The 17,690-nt window shown below is 33.4% G+C and overlaps 1 protein-coding gene across 2 annotated transcripts in view; it reads right to left on the minus strand.

Moving 5' to 3' along the window:
- Positions 1 to 2,844: 2,844 nt before the first annotated feature.
- Positions 2,845 to 17,690, minus strand: part of LOC125068869 (B-cell lymphoma/leukemia 11A) — a 34,698-nt gene continuing 19,852 nt past the window's right edge. Inside the window, exons 2-5 of one of the 2 annotated variants that reach the window (XM_047678220.1) lie at positions 17,423 to 17,596; positions 16,835 to 17,038; positions 16,453 to 16,635; positions 2,845 to 6,419 (exon numbers count right to left, since the gene is read on the minus strand). In XM_047678220.1, the coding sequence (XP_047534176.1) occupies positions 4,417 to 6,419; positions 16,453 to 16,635; positions 16,835 to 17,038; positions 17,423 to 17,596 (2,564 nt within the window). In that variant the 3' untranslated portion in view covers positions 2,845 to 4,416. Of the gene's footprint in view, positions 6,420 to 16,452; positions 16,639 to 16,834; positions 17,039 to 17,422; positions 17,597 to 17,690 lie in introns of both variants that reach the window. The other variant, XM_047678218.1, reaches the window with a different exon arrangement.

Consider the following 17,690-nt stretch of genomic DNA (forward strand, 5'->3'; position numbering starts at 1 on the left):
AATTATCATCAAAATTGAGCTCAAGGGAGTGCTGCTTTGAGTTTCAGATTTAGCTTTCCACCTAGTTGAAAAATTCATCTCGCTTATTATGAGTTTCTTCTAGTTTGCAAGTGTTGTAGTTCATTTTTAAACTTCACATAACCATATAAATACAATCATGCTTATATATGTGTTATTGTAGTATTATATGTGGTATAGTGTTGGTGATATTTGTTAACAAAAACTATAGATTTTTTTTTTTTTTTATAATAAATTCTTGCTTTATTGGCAAGGATATTATATTATATTAGGATACAAAATTAGATTTTATTGTATCATACAAAGGATGCCAATGATGCCAAAATTATTTAGCTTTTTCAATTGATCTCTCTTACGGATAATTGGTTCAAATATTTGCAAATTACGAGATCAGAGATTACAGTGTTAAAATTACAATAAAAAAAGAGACTTGAGTGAGGCACTTGCTTGAAGCTAAGGGAGGGGGGGGGTGATTACATTGCGAAACATATGCTGCATAGTATCCACAGCTGCTCTTAAAAGATACTTATATTAATAACGATACATATATATCATAGAAATAGTATTATAGCATAGCCTAGCTGTATTTTTTAGTATTTAGTCTTATATGTATACTAACGTAAATAATATGTGCAGTTTAATTAAGTGGTTTGAACTCTATCATTAATTAGAAATAAGGTTCAATTTTAATGCGCCTAGTGTGATGTATGATTGTATCCGTATGTTGCGACTTACGACGTTGCCATTTTAAGTGTTGATGTTTATGTAAGTTGTCATGGATTCCAATTTATAGATGAGTGATCTTTTTGCAAATGATGATAAAACTATAAAATAAAAAATATTATTATTACAGTAATTTAACGGTTATGTATATTTTGTTATTTGATGTCATTTTAAATTAAACAAGCTCCTGGTGTCAATAATTGGGTTCGTCGCCCTATTGCAATTATAATATAACGTATTAATGATTTAATGCGGTAGGAAACTACAATAATATAAATATTCAATATCTACAATAAACAATTACAGTTTTTTGTGTTAAAAAACGGTAAGGCTATTTTTTATAGTTTTCACGCAATTCACGAAGTAAGTCTCATTTGATAGATTTGTTATTAATATAATATCAGCACTGTCAATTTATAGACTAACTTAAAACACACGTATTGAAATAAAAATTGATATATTTTTTTAATAGAAATAGTTCAAGCTCTCTTTTACAGTCTGTAACCATATAACTAAAGAATTTTGTAAATCCAAATTTGTGTCATGATTGGGTAGGATAGCAATAGTGTTAAAATATAGAACAATGACTGATGGATTCGTACGTATCAAAAACTTTAATATTTCTTGTTTTTTGAAATATTTTTATTTACTCTTTTGTTACACATTTATATATTATGTAACAAAAAATTAAACAGTATATTATACTCCCTTTAACTGTTACGTATATCATACATAGTATAAAACAAAGTCGCTTACCGCTGTCTGCCCTATGTACGCTTAGATCTTTAAAATTACACAACGAATTTTGATACGTTTTTTTTAATAGATAGATTCATTCAAGAGGAAGGTTTATATGTATAATACAAGCACAATATGGTAGAGAAACACTAATAACATTAGAGGTTTCTGAAGTGATGTCGTAAATAAACACTTGGTACATACGATGGTATATGTCTATCTCATAGGGATAACCCACAATAACCATTTCTTATCCTTTACTTTTTACGAGAAATAATGGCTTATTTTCGAAGCGATTGTAAGCAATGCAGTATTAATCCTTATCCAATTAAGTACCTTAAATATATTGTGTATTTGATATAAATCGATATGGCACTTTACAGCATGTAATTTAAATGAATATTTTCGAAGATATTACAGATTTAAAACGCAGGGACATAGCGGTTTGTATTGTCTTATATCTGAAAAACTGTGAACGTGAACGACATTCTGTAGTATATTTAGTATCAGCATTGCACCCGTGCGAAGCTGGGGCGGGTCGCTAGTGATTTACAGAAAGTTCGTTAGCTAAAATATTGTGAATATGATTGCTCAAAGGTACTGGTTGTTTTAATAAAGTCATAGAAATATTGTATAAATTTACTAAGCCAATACTTTTTTGAAGATAACCATATTATGCAAAGAAATTAACGTTATGTAACCTATCTTCACGAATATATATACGACTTTACGAAATCTAAATTATTTCAGGTAATATAATTAATTATAATTCTTTATAACCAGTGTTGTTATTGTCTTTCACTTTAGGTGTACTAATTTTATTTTATTTGTACTCACTATACTCTCTTTCAACCATGAGAGGAAAAAAGCCAAATAAACAACATTGATATCATTGGCTGAGAGCTTGATTAATCTATGATATTCAGTATGGAGTTGCGAAAAACTGGCGTTTTGAACGTCGACGAAACTGTTATCGGAATTACGGAAGTAAAATTAAAAGGAAATAACTAGTTAAGTGTAATAGTGTTGTATTATAAATAAAGATATATTAATCGTAAACTCCTAGTAGTGCACAATATAACTGGGTTATTAGTAAATCGCATGAAATACATAAATCTAAGGTTTGTTTATATTTTTTCCTACTTCCATTGGAATAGGCTATACATTAATGGCAAATTTTAATACTTTTATGTTATACCAATTTTTAAAGTTTATTTTTTAAAAAGGAACGGGTAAATCAAAAACATGTCTGATTAACAAATCGTGGATATTTATTGAAATAAAAATAATAAAAATGAAAAATAATAAAAACAGTTCATCTTTCACGTAGTTACACAATAAAATTTGTCTTATTTGTAATTTTTTTTCTATTTCGTCTCCGTCTTTCGTCCTTTTACTTAAATCTATATCTCCCCTCCACGAAGAAAGTATAAATTTACCACAGTTTGAATTTAAACAATTATTTTACATATTTGTACTAGTAAAAACTACGTCTACCGTTTCGTAGAGAGGTGATTTATTAATAAATACTATGATACATACATTAAATGTTTAAATTGAAAATAAATAAGGCGATGACATTAATTTAACTGTTAATAATACACTTATACACTTAGCTACTTATAACTTATTAATCGAACATTCAAGCGATTACATACTTCTAAAATAATCTATCGACTTCGTAGCTAAGGGTAATAAGTGTTTGAAAGAATATCTAGGGCCCGTCTAGGTGCCGTATTATAATAGCTGTGTTTACGAAACCCAAAGAGGCCCTAAATATAAATTATAGACGTAACAAAAGGAGATCGATTCAGGAGACAAAATGGAGTTATCTATTATAATTTACTTATTATTATCTAATATAAATTCTATCATAATTTATATTAAGTACGTATACTGAAAGATTTCACGCTTGGACTAATTAAGGTACAGGTCTCCCACAAATCACATGAAATAATTTATTTATAAAAAAATAAAATAAAAACTGGAATACTTTTCAGTCTTAATAAAATAACTTGCTTTCATTCAGTCGAAATAAAAGCGTGGAAATAAAGATCAAATGCGTCACAAGATTTATTAATTTAATAAATTTTAACACTAGTTAAATATAGAAGTACCTTGTTGGTAATAACACCTACCATTAACGATACCAATTTTGATTTCTACAACGCTAATTATCGATTAAAGGAAACTGACCGTTCTCGCCGAAAAGGAATTTATAATTTTCGAAATATTGTTGTCTATAAATTATATGAACATCAATAGGTAGGTACTCGATTTAAATATTACACAATATGTTTGTATTTACAAGTTCTAACTAGTATAGGAAACATTTGCTTTGTATTTTACATAATATCCTAAAATTACGAAACAACTTACCTAAATACACAATGCTAGATAAGATCTTAGAAAATACTGAAAAACTGTTTTAATTGACGCTATACACAGCTTAACAACTAAATGTACTATAATGTATAAATCAACGTAGCTAACTTTGGCATTGGTTTCTTTTTACAATCAATAAACATGTCAAAACAAAGTCGAAAATACGTAACGTAAAGATCATAGTACAGCCTCCGAAGAACATAACCAAAACTCATCGACTAACACCAACAACACAACGGAAACTCTTAACACTGGCTCACACAAAAGATATGTTACTAAAGGTATCTATAACTTACATTAATGCCCTTTGATTCTAGGATTTCTGGGCGTATATTGCAATGCGTGATATATTAAATAGTAATTTCGTTACATTCATTCCTTAAGACTAGAAATTGAACAAATGCCTCTTATTTTTTCGCCAATAACGTATAGTTACGTACTCAGGACGTAATTTAAGAGGTACGAATAACGAAATTTATTTGAAAATTAGACCTAGAAGATCTGGCTGGGTGGCGCTGGCGGTGGCAAGCGGAGGCCACCCCACGGGTAGAGTCACGAGGCCTCATCACGACACGCGTTAGAGTCATCGGATAAAGCAAGAGGAGCACCATTACTTTGATTCACAACACATTTACGCATATGTTTTTCGAGCGTTGAGGGCACTGAAAAGGGCATTTCACAGAACCTGCAACGGTACACATCCTTGCCGAGCCGGCCGTGAGTTTTCATATGCCTCGTCAGCTTTGAGCTTTGCGCGCATGCATAGGAACATAGTTCACATTTGTATGGTTTTTCGCCAGTGTGCGATCTCCGATGAACAGTCAAATTCGAACAATTCTTGAATACTTTTCCGCAAAACTCACAAGTGTCATTGCGGCGTCCATCCTTTGATTTTAAAAGGGGATTCTGTAGCAGACCATTACTACTATTTTTAAGCCCATCAAAAATATTATCAGGAGGTCGCTGTGCATGTAACGTCGGCAGCCACCAACCTTCGCCTCTATCCATATCCAATTTCATTCGCTTAGAAGCTTCAAATGGGTTTTCAAAAGGATTGAACAGTGGATGTGGTTGGGGTGGCATTTTAGCGAACTCTTCCTTCAAGCGTAAAGCAGCGGTAGGTGGCATGCCATTTGGTTTTTCTGCAGGTGGACCATTGTTATTGTCTCGGTCTTTGGCAAGCTGCCATTTAAGTGAATTTCCAGATTCTTGAAGTGCTTGCTTAAAAGCCTCACTATATTGAGCAATATTAGATAAACCAAATTTATCCATTAGCTCACCAACAACAGAAGCCGAAGGAGGATGAGCAGGTATAGCAGGAGTTTGTTTTCGTGGTGGAGCCGAAGGTGCACTGCTATTAGATACTGTAAGGTCTTCTGCTTCTTCGACCTCCTCACCGTCCTCATTTTCTTCTTCCTCTTCTCCATCTAATTCCTCATCCTCTAAATCATCTTCAGAGTCATCCTCACCAGTATCACCGCCCGAATCACCATCTTCGGGATTCGCTTCAGACCCTCGTCGGTGCATTTTCATGTGCTTTTTTAATTTTGAGTTTTTTTCAAACGCTTCATCACACTGATTACATTTGAAAGGTTTTTCACCAGTATGTGTGCGACGATGCACTATTAAGCTATTTTCAAATCGGAATTTCTTACCACAGAATTCACAAGTATGAATCGCTTCATCGTTGTTCCTTTTTGCTGGAGGTGTCGAAGAAGGCCGTTCTGGTGGCGGCGCGTCAGCGGTCTGTGGTTCAATACGACGTTCGGGGGATATTGAACTGTGCGGCTTTATGGCTTCTCGAGGAGTGTCCACCGTTCCGGGTCCGGCGCCCGCCGGTGGAGTCTGACCGACTCGGGAGGGCGACGGGGAAGCGAACGGAGGTGAATGCTTCCTGGGGCTAGGAGAGCTCGAATTGCCTGTGGCCGCCCCTGGACTGGTCGTACCGGCCAGTTGCCGCAAGCGCTGCGAGTAAAAATCCAGCTGGGGTTCTAAAGAGAGAGGCTGCGATACGGGTGGTTGTCGTTCTCGACCCGTAAGTGACGTTGGAACTACAGGTGGTCGATCCGCAGGTGATGGAAATGCTTGATGTGGAGGAAGAGAGTTAGCTGCAACAGCTGCCGCTGCTGCCGCCAAATTTAGACCATGGTGACGAAATTGTTCGGAAACTAATTGTTCCATCCGAAATCGATGATCATGATGGTTTGGTCGTGCAAATAATGGTGTTGGAGGTACTGATGGGTGAGCTAACGGTGGTAAACTACCCGGTAGTGGCATCCGCAATAGACCACCTACTCCAAAAGGAGAATGTAGGTCAGGTGGTGGCAACAATGGATGGTGGCGTAGCGAAGGTGGTGGGAGAGGCGCACCACTAGAGGAGCAGCCTGAGCTCGAAGAAGAAGTACTCGAAGACGAATGATTTTGTTTATTCGGAGGGTGTTGTGGCATGCTCTCGACGTATATTTTCACACCGTGCACATGTTGAACGTGTTGAACTAATCGCCAGGCCGAGTGTACTCGCGCTTTGCAAGTAGAGCAGACGTAGTTACTAGGTTCTGAAACAAGGAAAAAAATATGTTAAACTTTGAAATAAAAAGATGTAAATGCTTCCCGATAGAAGATATACCGCAATATTAACGCGGGCAAAGTGTCTAGTAATAGCTCTCACATATCGTAGTGTAGGCCTAGGGTAGGCGCGCGGTACGAATGCTAAGCAGGAGGTCCACGGGCCCGGTACGTCGGCAGCCGTGACTGATAGCCCCTCCGTGTCTAGGGTGATTCATGCACCTCTAAAATCTTATGAAATATACGCATGACGGAATCACGTACACACGCTTGGGTTAAGAATGTTGATATTGAAATCTATATGTAACACTATCGCGGCACGAGAGAAATAAATCGCTGTTAGGAAACAACTTGACTTTAATGAAAAAATATATTTCCTTAAAAACGTGCGTATGTTGAATTATGAAAAGTGTAATTAAATGAGTGTAGGTAGGTACATAATATTCATAGAATTCCATCAACGATTATTATGTGATCGGTGGTCAAATCGCGAGGTAAAGCTGCGCCTCTGGTTTGACTGTAATTTGATTGCTCATTGTGAGACTGAGACAAATTTGATCGTGGACACCATTGTTATGTTATGTCTCAACGCACTTATAGTGATGGGAAACGACTCAAATTCAAATTAATAAACATATACGAATGCGTCTCACTCACCACATCAAACTTTTATACATTTGAATTCTATATGTAAAACACATAAAAAATTAATATACATGTTTTTTTTTAATATACATATAGCAATTTATTTATATAATGATATTGGAACTTTGAACTAACGGTATTGATTACTGCGGATTGGAACTAATAGATTCAAACTTAATACCCTAGTATGGTACTGGGCAAGATTATAAAGCAAAATGTTATCGATAAGAAGCGATCATCACTACGAGTAGTGGGCGCGGCGCGATAACCGATCTCGAATGTTAAGACGATTATTGAAATGTAACGGTCAGACTGTGTTGTGACCGACCGGAAAAAATTATATACATCATGTTTAAAATAACAAAAAAAAAGAAAATATAACTTAATACAGTGGAATAAAATTTTGAAAATAATTGTTACATTTCGACGATTTAAAATGAGAAGTTTTACGAGTATCGCGTAGATACGAGTAGATTTAAGCTATACTGTAAACTAATTTTAACCTCAATATTTTCATTTGTTTTTATTTGAAATCTGAAAAATATTATATTTTGAAACGTTTTGTTTAGTCCTGTATAAGATACAACATAACGATATTGATATATTTTGACCTTTTTCTTTAAGCATTGTTCATTGTATCGATCCTAGCCATCATACATCCGTATGATCTAGCTGATACATATTAAGACTCTTAACAAATTTCAAACACAACTAATCTTTATATATATTATAATACATAAAGCATTTTCCTAAATTTAAAATACAAAAGTACTAAATGTCATAGACATTAATTTAGTTTTTATCGTTGGCAATAATAATACTACGTTTATATACATAAAGTATGTGTCTCTCATTATGTAATTGCGTAATTTATTTTATCTGTCAGTGTCAAAAAATAATTATCTGTGGCCATTAAGCCGAATACAGTAACAATATAAATTATTAGTACTAAAAACATAGTGATGTTTTTATTGAGAAATGAAATAATATTTAAATTAGTTATAAAATATTATACCTCACGTTCTGAGTGTGGACTTTGGATAGCTCTATGATATTGTTTTCATTACACTCATTAAAAATGTATATTTATAGTAAGTATTTTTTTATATACATGTAAAATGCTCATTAATTGTGACATACCGTTGTGGCATATAAAATAATATTTTAAAAAATTATTTTCAAGTAAAATTTAAAATATATATGTTTATATTTAGTGCCAAACTTATGTGAACGCTTTGCAAGGAAAAACAATTGCTAATTTATCCTATATCTCCACTGGTTATAAACCGTAAAAGGTAAAACAAAAAAGTAATGTCGCAAGTAGAATTTAAACACAAATATTTCACAATACACCAATAATTTTAATGATATTTTCTTTCGTGTCATTACAAATACCGATATCCAGCTTACGCGGTTACGGAGCGAGTATTTTCATTATGATAAGATCGGTCTCTCGACGTGATAATGGCGATAATTAAACAATAACCGTGTGGGTAAGGATTGGTCGCTTTGTGTATGGGATTTAGTTGGCTTAGCATATCTTGTCTAGCTTTTGTTGACGGTACCGTTTTGGAATCAATGATCGGAACACTTCGATGCATCACGACGGTGGTTTTTAAATGGAACTTAAGATATATGAAAATATTTTAACAGCGAAATTTCTGAGCCAATCTTTTTCATTAACGAATTTAGAACTTGTGATTTAAACGAATTTGAGGAGTAATTAGTTTTATATAATATACTAACAAATTTTAGGGGTTGGTCGTCAGACGTTAGGTAAAACAAAGTAACCTATGCCTTTCCTTAAGGTTCAAATTTGCTTCATACCAAATTATATCAAATTCAGTTCCATACTTTGGTCGTAAAAGTGTAACAAACAGACAGAGTTACTTTCGAATTTATAATATTAGTATAGAATCGATATCTATATATAAATATAATAGAAAAACCAAAAGTAATATCCATTATAAACTCCAAATACCGTGAAAATTCTTAAGTCAGAGCGACCGGAGCCACGGTTAAAGACGCAGTCCCAGCACGAGTTTAACAACCGTTTCGATTTCAAAAGGCAATCGTTGATTATGGACATTGTGGGGGAATCAGTGGGGGTGAAATTTTTAAACGCCACCCGTCTGGACCCCCCCTTAGCGGGTGGCTTAACCCCGGACAGTGTGTTAACCATTATGTTTTTGCTTTTTTTCGAACATTTATTTTTACGAACGACTACTATGAACATGTAACAAAATTTATTTCGTTCAATTGTTATAAATGTACAGTCTGTTTCGATAAACTCGAAACTCACCGCGGAACACGAACGTGAAATGTCAAAAAGTGTTTTACGAAATACTAGACTAGAATGATTAGAGCATTTGAAGGATATGCGCATCAAAATAACCTTAAGCCGGATATCAACATTTTACGAGTTTAGTATCATTTAGATACTAAAATTTGAAATAAATTCTAAGATGTAATAAGTCCAATCTAAACTCATTGACAAGCTATTATTTTAGAACGGAAAAATCGCTGTCTTTTTTAATATATTTCAAAAAACCTTAGCATACTAAAATCATATTAATACCAGTTTTGTAAGTTGTTATACGTATGGGGTAATATAACTATACGGTTATTTATATATATATGTGTTACGAATATTTTCCGTATTGTAAGTGTACTTTATACAAATAAATAAATCTCTAAAATCTACTTTCTAAGTACATAAGCTGATAAAATATATAACAGTTTAATTAATCTCCTTGTATATATCATGTTTATGACATTGATTTGAATCTTAATGTGGAAGACGTGAGCAAGACTAATGTTTTGCAGTGATTTGATCAAGTAAAGCTTAAATGTTAATTTTTAATGTATACTAGACACTGTTATGTTCTTAAATTCAAATTAAATGTACTAAAAAGTCGTTACCGTCACGGTACCGTTAGATGTAAATAAAATATATATGGCCAATTTTTTTTTTTAAACTTAAATAACGTTTGATAAAAGGTTCGTGTATTTAAGAGTTTATTTATTTATTTGTATATCATTTAAATTTAATTATATTTAAATATTAGTGAACAAATTAATACTGTTCATTTGCGTAATCTTATATCTACTTATTTTAAAGTTTAGCTTTCAATTATTAACGATATTTTACAGTAAAATTATACTACGTAAATTGACACGACTGGACCTACTATTCTCAAACCCAAATAGTTTTAAATTATATAGGTACGGTAATGACTTAGGATCAAATAAATACATATAATAATAATATCAAAAGATGAAATAAAAGAAATTACAGAATCCCAGTCTGAAATTAAAGAATTTTACAAATTTCTCCAAACTCACTACTAATGTCATGAAAGTTGAAAAATCTTCAAAAGGAACAAAAGTGGTAAATGACAAGCACTTGTATCTAGTCCATGTACGTGAAAATAAAGTCATAAAATTTAAAGCAGTTCTTGAAAAATCTGAATATAGTACGTATAAAACATTCGGCCGGAAGCCGCCGGCGCTGCTTCCGGACGGCAGTTGTTAGCTTCCCGACGCCTCTCGCGGACATCGTAGCGAACTACAGCCACAGTTTTCCTCTTGTATGATATATATTATAAGTACCAACCCTTGTAAGGATTGCAGTTAGAAGGTTCGTTTTCTCTTAACCCTGTACAGCAGTTTAATTGACTATTGTATTCATTATAATTATTTATTTTCATTAGAATGCATATAAGCAATAATTAATAATAAACATAATTAATATTTTCAATTTTAATTTATTTGAGATCAAATTTAGATATTTAATGCATTTTAAAAGCATGTAAGGGATCTCACATTGTATTCATATTATATATAACTCTTCTATTTATAATGACATAAAATACACATCCAATACCTAGTCGTATATTCCTAATTTGGTCTCTCCAATTACTCGTTTAAAAGACGTCCTATTTTCAAGGATGCGATATTTATAAGCGAGGCTAGATCGACTTGTTATGCGGCGGATGTCCGTCGTCGCTGAATGACCGCCTTCCCCTTCCGCCCCCACCCCGCACCGTAACCCGAATGGTGCAAATTGTGACCCATAACTGACGACATGTTGCGGTATGAAAAATAAAAATTTCGTAAAATGGAACGCAATTTATGCGACACGCTTATTTATGTCCCACGATATATTTTTTAGTGCTTTAATCAAAATATTATGTGTATATTAAATTTTATTTACGTATTATACACATTGGTACCTAATAAGTACCATAGTATGTTACACTACTATGTGTAAAAATTAATATTACCGTTTCGGTTTAATTAATTATCGCATAAGATACTTATTGACTCCCATTTCCATTGAATAAATATAATGCAATAATGGTATTTAAGTTTTTTCAATAATAGTCTCTATTTTAATGTTATCAAAAGTCATAATTAATTACAAATATTCTCCTGAGATATGACGCATTATTTAAAGTTATAGTCGACGTCCTCCAGGTCATTTAACTAAAATAATAAGATGACCGATTCGACCGAGCGTATCTTGATTACACAAGTGTTTTAACACTGAACGGAATGTGAAGCGGATGGTACGTAATGCGTAATTACACGTTATAAAGATAAGTATTATTATTAATTTTTAATAAATTGTTTTTATGTAAGGCAAAAAAATTAAAGAACTGCACTAAAGCGAAATTCTTATTCGCGTCACAATTATTTCAGTTAGCAACGTTGCTATCAAATTCGATAATTTTACTCTCATCGTTCCATAAAAAGAACTCGCTAAAGAGTTTTTTAATTAGAAAGTAACTAATACAATTAATAAGGAATTTGAATAACAAAAAAATAACAATAAAATAGAAATTGTAATAAGTAATAATTATAAGAGACTTTATTGCATACCAAGACAAAATAGTTGTAACAAAAGTAATAAAAATATGTATATAGCTGTAATATGTATGAAGGCAGACATAGCGTTTAAGAGCGATCTCTTCCAGGCAACAGCAATAGGAATCGGTCTAGTGACGGTATAGGTTAGTACTACATCGTTTTATAATTTAACGCGTATAAAATAACGTAACTCCAAAATGTCAGCCCAATTTTATACCAATTAGGGCGTAAATATCTAAATTATTTCTCTGATCACCGCGCCTTCATAAAAACGTGATTTTAGTAAACTATCGCCTTACTCCACAAATTGTTTTCGCCCTCCGCAAATCAGTTCCGCCTTTAGCTGGGCGTGATTTTATAGCTACTTTGAAATAATATTTCGTCGATTTTTTTTTAAATAAAGTTTTATATATATTAGACAACTACAGGGTTGTTGCCTGTGACGTAAGTATTTAAAAAAGTGAAAAGTAGTTAAACAAATTCTTACACGAATTTAATTAAAAAAAAAACTACTAAATAGATAGATGAGACATATGTACTAGTCTATTAAAATATTCTGATATCAACAAATATTCCTATTATTGAGTACCTTTGTGGCTCGTTTAATAGTTTTTTTTATGATAGGTAAGTGAAAAAATAAACAATCCAAAATCTTATGAGACACGTGATATCCAAAATTGGTCCGCAACCGTCTTTACCCAGATGTGAGGGGCTATTTTAAACTCGTAATAACCGTTGTCGACACGTGTGGAGCGACCATTACCACATATTACAAAAAATGGAGGAAAAACAATAAAATGTGAAGGGGAGTGTGAGGGACATCAAAGTGGACGCGGTTTAAAATTGATTTTGAAATGCGATGGCTTGGCCATTATCTCGCTAATCATTTTCAACACGACAACTTTTTGTAAAATACACAGTTAGTATATAATACATTTCTAAAATATTTAGATAATATGTAGATTTATAATGTCAAAAGATTTTTCGCAACTTATTACGAAACAATAAAATTAAACAGCAGTATAACAAATTTAATTAGCAATTATGAATTTAATATACAATTGACAATTTGTATGACAACGTCTTAAATGATTGACAATGCATACAAGAAATAAGTACTTTAGAACAAGGAATCTAATAAATAACTTAAAACATTAATTAAAAATAAAAATTTAATCAACGAATTCTGCAGGTCAATACGGACGGACCCCATGACCAAGCCACAAAGCAACTATGACAGCTATTCAATACACCCATACAGAACATTCGCATTCAACAATCCTTTAAAAATGCCTAACTTAGGGGACCTATGAGATGTTAATATTTGATAACAAAATTATCAATGGAAATATTATACCAATAGTACCCAGAACAGAAACCGCTGCAAGGCAATCTATCATGGAGTAAACCTATGATATATTTACACATAGTGAATGCATTATCACTATTCCTAAATCAGCTATCAACGGACTCTTTTCACTAAAAGGGTGAGCTCCACTATAGAAAAGGTTGACCCTTCATAAAGACTTATCACCTCATATACAAAATAAGGTTGTACTAATCCAAAAAGTTTCGTCGAAAAATCTATTTTAAAACCAAGTGTATTAAGGTCAATTTTCAGCAACGGAAATTTTGAAGATGGAATCTATTGGAAGTTAGCGGTAGTTTTTTCTCAACAATCTCGTCTCGGACTTAACTTACGTTATCTCGCCCACGAATGTCACAAGGAATAGAAACCCGCACATACATAATAAGGACGATATTTCTAAAGAAATTTAAATTTGCCCGCAAAGGTCCCGAGATAGGATTAAAGATTGGGCGTCGAGATGGCCTTTTGTGGTCGACCCTTAAGAAAACATGTCTTGATATGGAAATATCTAAGACGGGACTTAGCGAGAAATCATTTACGGGGGCGATCAAGGAAACGGTCTATGAATGCGTAATTAGTGTACAAATACAAGAGATTTATCTGAATCGGAGACCCGTTGTCCCGCTTTTGTGGTAACGTTTATTTTGCATGAGAGGATAAGTAAAAAGCTTTGTTATTTAGACTTCGCTGACCGACCGTTTTACGATGCGGTCGACCGTGCACTTTGGAGTTTAAAAGGATAATTTTTGTAAGCGAACATTGAGATAGGGGAACTTTAACTCTGAATCAAAATAAAAGGTTGATTTCAACTTATAAATTCATCCCAAAAAGGGAATCTGTACACAATCAATATTTAATGAGGCAAGTGTCCACATAATTTGAATTCGAAATACGTATATCTCAACAATCCTTTATTAATTTTTAGAACAATAGGAAAAAATACACTGGACTGTACTGTACACCTGATCCAATATTTACACTAGTATAATACATGACGACCATCGGTTCTCGCGGGCTATTGTAATGATAATAACCGACAAAATACTTTGTATACATAAAGTATATTTTGAAAAAGTATCTCTGTGAAAATATTGATATCATTTAAGTCAGAAACAAATATGGAAATTCTAGAATTAGTTGTATTAACAAATATTTCATGAAAGAGTAACTGAGTAAACCGAAGAGCATTTATAACATACATTTTCTAAATATAGCTACTTTCTACTAAGTCAAAGGACACGCGATAGGCACGAGACAATCTTCCCCTCACCTTTACAACACCAACATGTCACATCTAAAATTAAAACCCACTTATTTAAAACCCGCCACTTAGCTACCTTCCCGTCAGTACAAAAACTAAAAATATTCTCGACCATTGTGTCACAGTCAAAGAAGTTCCGTAGGTCACGGCGAACGCATGAACGTGTACGTGTCAGAAGCACGCCAAACATTTTTTATCTTTGAAAAATTTATAAAAAGACCGCCCGTTACAATGGAACCTCGGTAGCATCTTTGACAATTATAATATCACAATCTAACTTACACGTGGAATGACGTTAATGACATCGACATATCGTACAATATTGAACTTTAAGAGTATAGAATAACCGCTGAGTATTCAAATGCTGATTCACAAGTCCTTGGATCTTTTGTATATATCGCAGTCATGGTTAACATAAGGGTCATCACAAAAGGCACTAGATAACAATGCGCGCACGTCAATCGTGCGTTCATGCAAATAATTTTTTTCTTCAAAGCATCCCCTTTATCTGTTTATAACGCGATAGGGTTAATTAATATGTACAAAATAATACAATTTAAATTAAGATCCCTTTTTACGTTGGCACGAGGTCGGGATTTAACTGTCACCAATAGAATTATATTATTACTGTCATAATAATTCAATGTTTAATAGATTTATAGATGCGTTCCTTTTGTCTTTGATATAAATAATTTAATATAATGTAATATTTTATTAAACGGGACCCTCATGCTTTATTGAATATAGCTGGTTTGACAGCTCACTCGAAGGGGTTAATATGAACGTTTAGGATAAACTCAATAAGCCGAACAACTGGTGTTGAAGCAGAACCTGCAATTGACATTTCGATGATAGCGCAATCCGAAATAGTATTGTGACAGAAATATTTGTAAACCATTTTAATTGTTTTCGTGCATTGATCTTTTATCATAAATACGTGGATAGGTTACTCAAATAGATTTTTTATTTCGTTAGCTGTTTAAAACAATTTGTTCGAGTTCTCGTTATTTACTGTTGCCGCTTAAGTTGTAGTGGCTTACAAAGCTGTTGACAAAATGCGGGTCGAAAATTTTGAACGGTGCACAATTTTCGGGTTTAAGAAAGCTTTTGTTGTGCAATGGTTTAATACAAAAGTGTCAAATGACGGCACATCTGCTCGCACAAAGGGTTATGCTCGGATAGATTATTTTTCGAACCACCCCCGCAAGATTGTTCGGTTATACAGATGTTCCGAGTTTCAGCTTCTTTTACCGCTTGCTTTAACAGCAAAGGATTAAAACTGCTATCTTATCATTATAATCGGATTTAAAGTATAAAAAGTCACCACCTGGTATCTCGTGTTATTTTTAATAGCATTGATTCGTCGATTTTTATTTATCTTTAATCTTTTTGTATTTTACTTTCTTATTAGTTACTTTACGAGAATTTATTTTACTAAGAATAATAGTTTTTTTTTAAAGCTGATTATAGAACACCCTTTTGGTCAGTGCGTATGCTGTGTGACAAGATTAGCTCCTATCGAAAATGTATGATCGTATGATGACGTAAGCAATCTATAAATGGCCGCTGGTATTGTTATAGTGTAACATCTTGCACAACAAAGGACAAAAGCTGAATAGTACGATAAAATTGTCTCCAAAGACTAAATCCTTTGAAGCTGACAGTGGACAGGAATCATTAATAAAATCCTAAACGTTGTACAAAGAAAATGCGATGACATGAGCATTTTAAATAAACCATGATCTAAGCTTCTTAATACTTAGGTCTATGACATAGTTATATCGTTATTGCTTTAGTTATTTTGATTTAATGGCGATTATTATTTATTTAAAGAATGGCAATACTGGTTAATACGTCATTTATAGTAGAAACTTACCACTATGCATTGTGTTAGATTCTGCGTCCGCCACTTCAGTTCTTGATTTCTTTTGGTCCTCAGGAGATCCTGTGGTATCCATATGCTCTTGTTTGATTTTGGGTTTTATGTCTTCATCGGGTGAACTTGAAGGCATAGGCGATGTAGATGCTCTTCTCTTAGGTGTTGATACTCCAGCGTCGGCTACTGGCGAACATTCGTTGATTAAGGACATGTTCAAACAAATATAAACTTGGTAATTAATTACAGATAAAATATGTGCATCAAATCAATATTTTATTTTCAAACAATGTAATAAGTTGATCGCGAATATGGCATGGTATTTGGCAGTAAAAATATATTTCGTTAAGCAGACATTTTCAATGTCGTGTTTAATACCTACCATCTAATAATCGTTTTGGTGTACTCGATGCACCGCCATCTTCAAGAAGATCAGGTGGTGCTATTGAAGGGCTTGCCAAAGGCGGGGTATGAACCCTGCTACTTGGCGGTCTTCTTGCTGTGAGGAGTGATGGTCTTCTCCCACTCGAGTTGCTCGTTGCAATTTGTCCAGGCCTTGATCCATCTTCTTGGTCAGAGTTTGGACCTATGAATTTAATATATAAGGTAATAAAATTGATTGGCATATTTTGTGCATGAAACATAAAATATAATGACATAATTTTCCTTACTGACTTATCAAAAAAATACTGAATAACAATGTGTAGTACCTACTGTAACAGTTATTTGAATAAATAACTTTTTATCCTATTTTCAAGTACAATACAAAACAAGCCATCTTAAGACTTAAAATCATTATTTAATTCAATTGAATATTGTTCAAGAAAAACCGAATCAGTATCGGACGATACTATAATATTACGATTCAAAGGCGTTTGTAAAACCTGAATTTATTTTGATTCTGATTACTCAAACAAAAAAGAACCAAAAGCACCGCCGATCCTTTGTGTTCAAAAATGTATGTACTAACCAGCACTATAGCAGTGATATGATGTGAGGTCCTTGTCGCAGGAGGAGACTTTGTGCTGTATAAACCGCACAATGTCAGCAAGCGCGAAGGCCCTGCGACACGCTCCACATGTTAACGTGTCCGTCACGCCGGGCGTGGGCGACCCACCGCCCTCTGCCGCGCTGTCCGCATCCGCTGCAAAAGAGAAACAAATGAAAATCGAATTCTTTAAAATTAAATTAATCAAAAATATATTTAAATATGTTAGTGTAGAAGTAACAGGAGGAGG

This window comes from Vanessa atalanta, chromosome 14 (assembly GCF_905147765.1).
Source record: "Vanessa atalanta chromosome 14, ilVanAtal1.2, whole genome shotgun sequence".
Taxonomy (NCBI): domain Eukaryota; kingdom Metazoa; phylum Arthropoda; class Insecta; order Lepidoptera; family Nymphalidae; genus Vanessa; species Vanessa atalanta.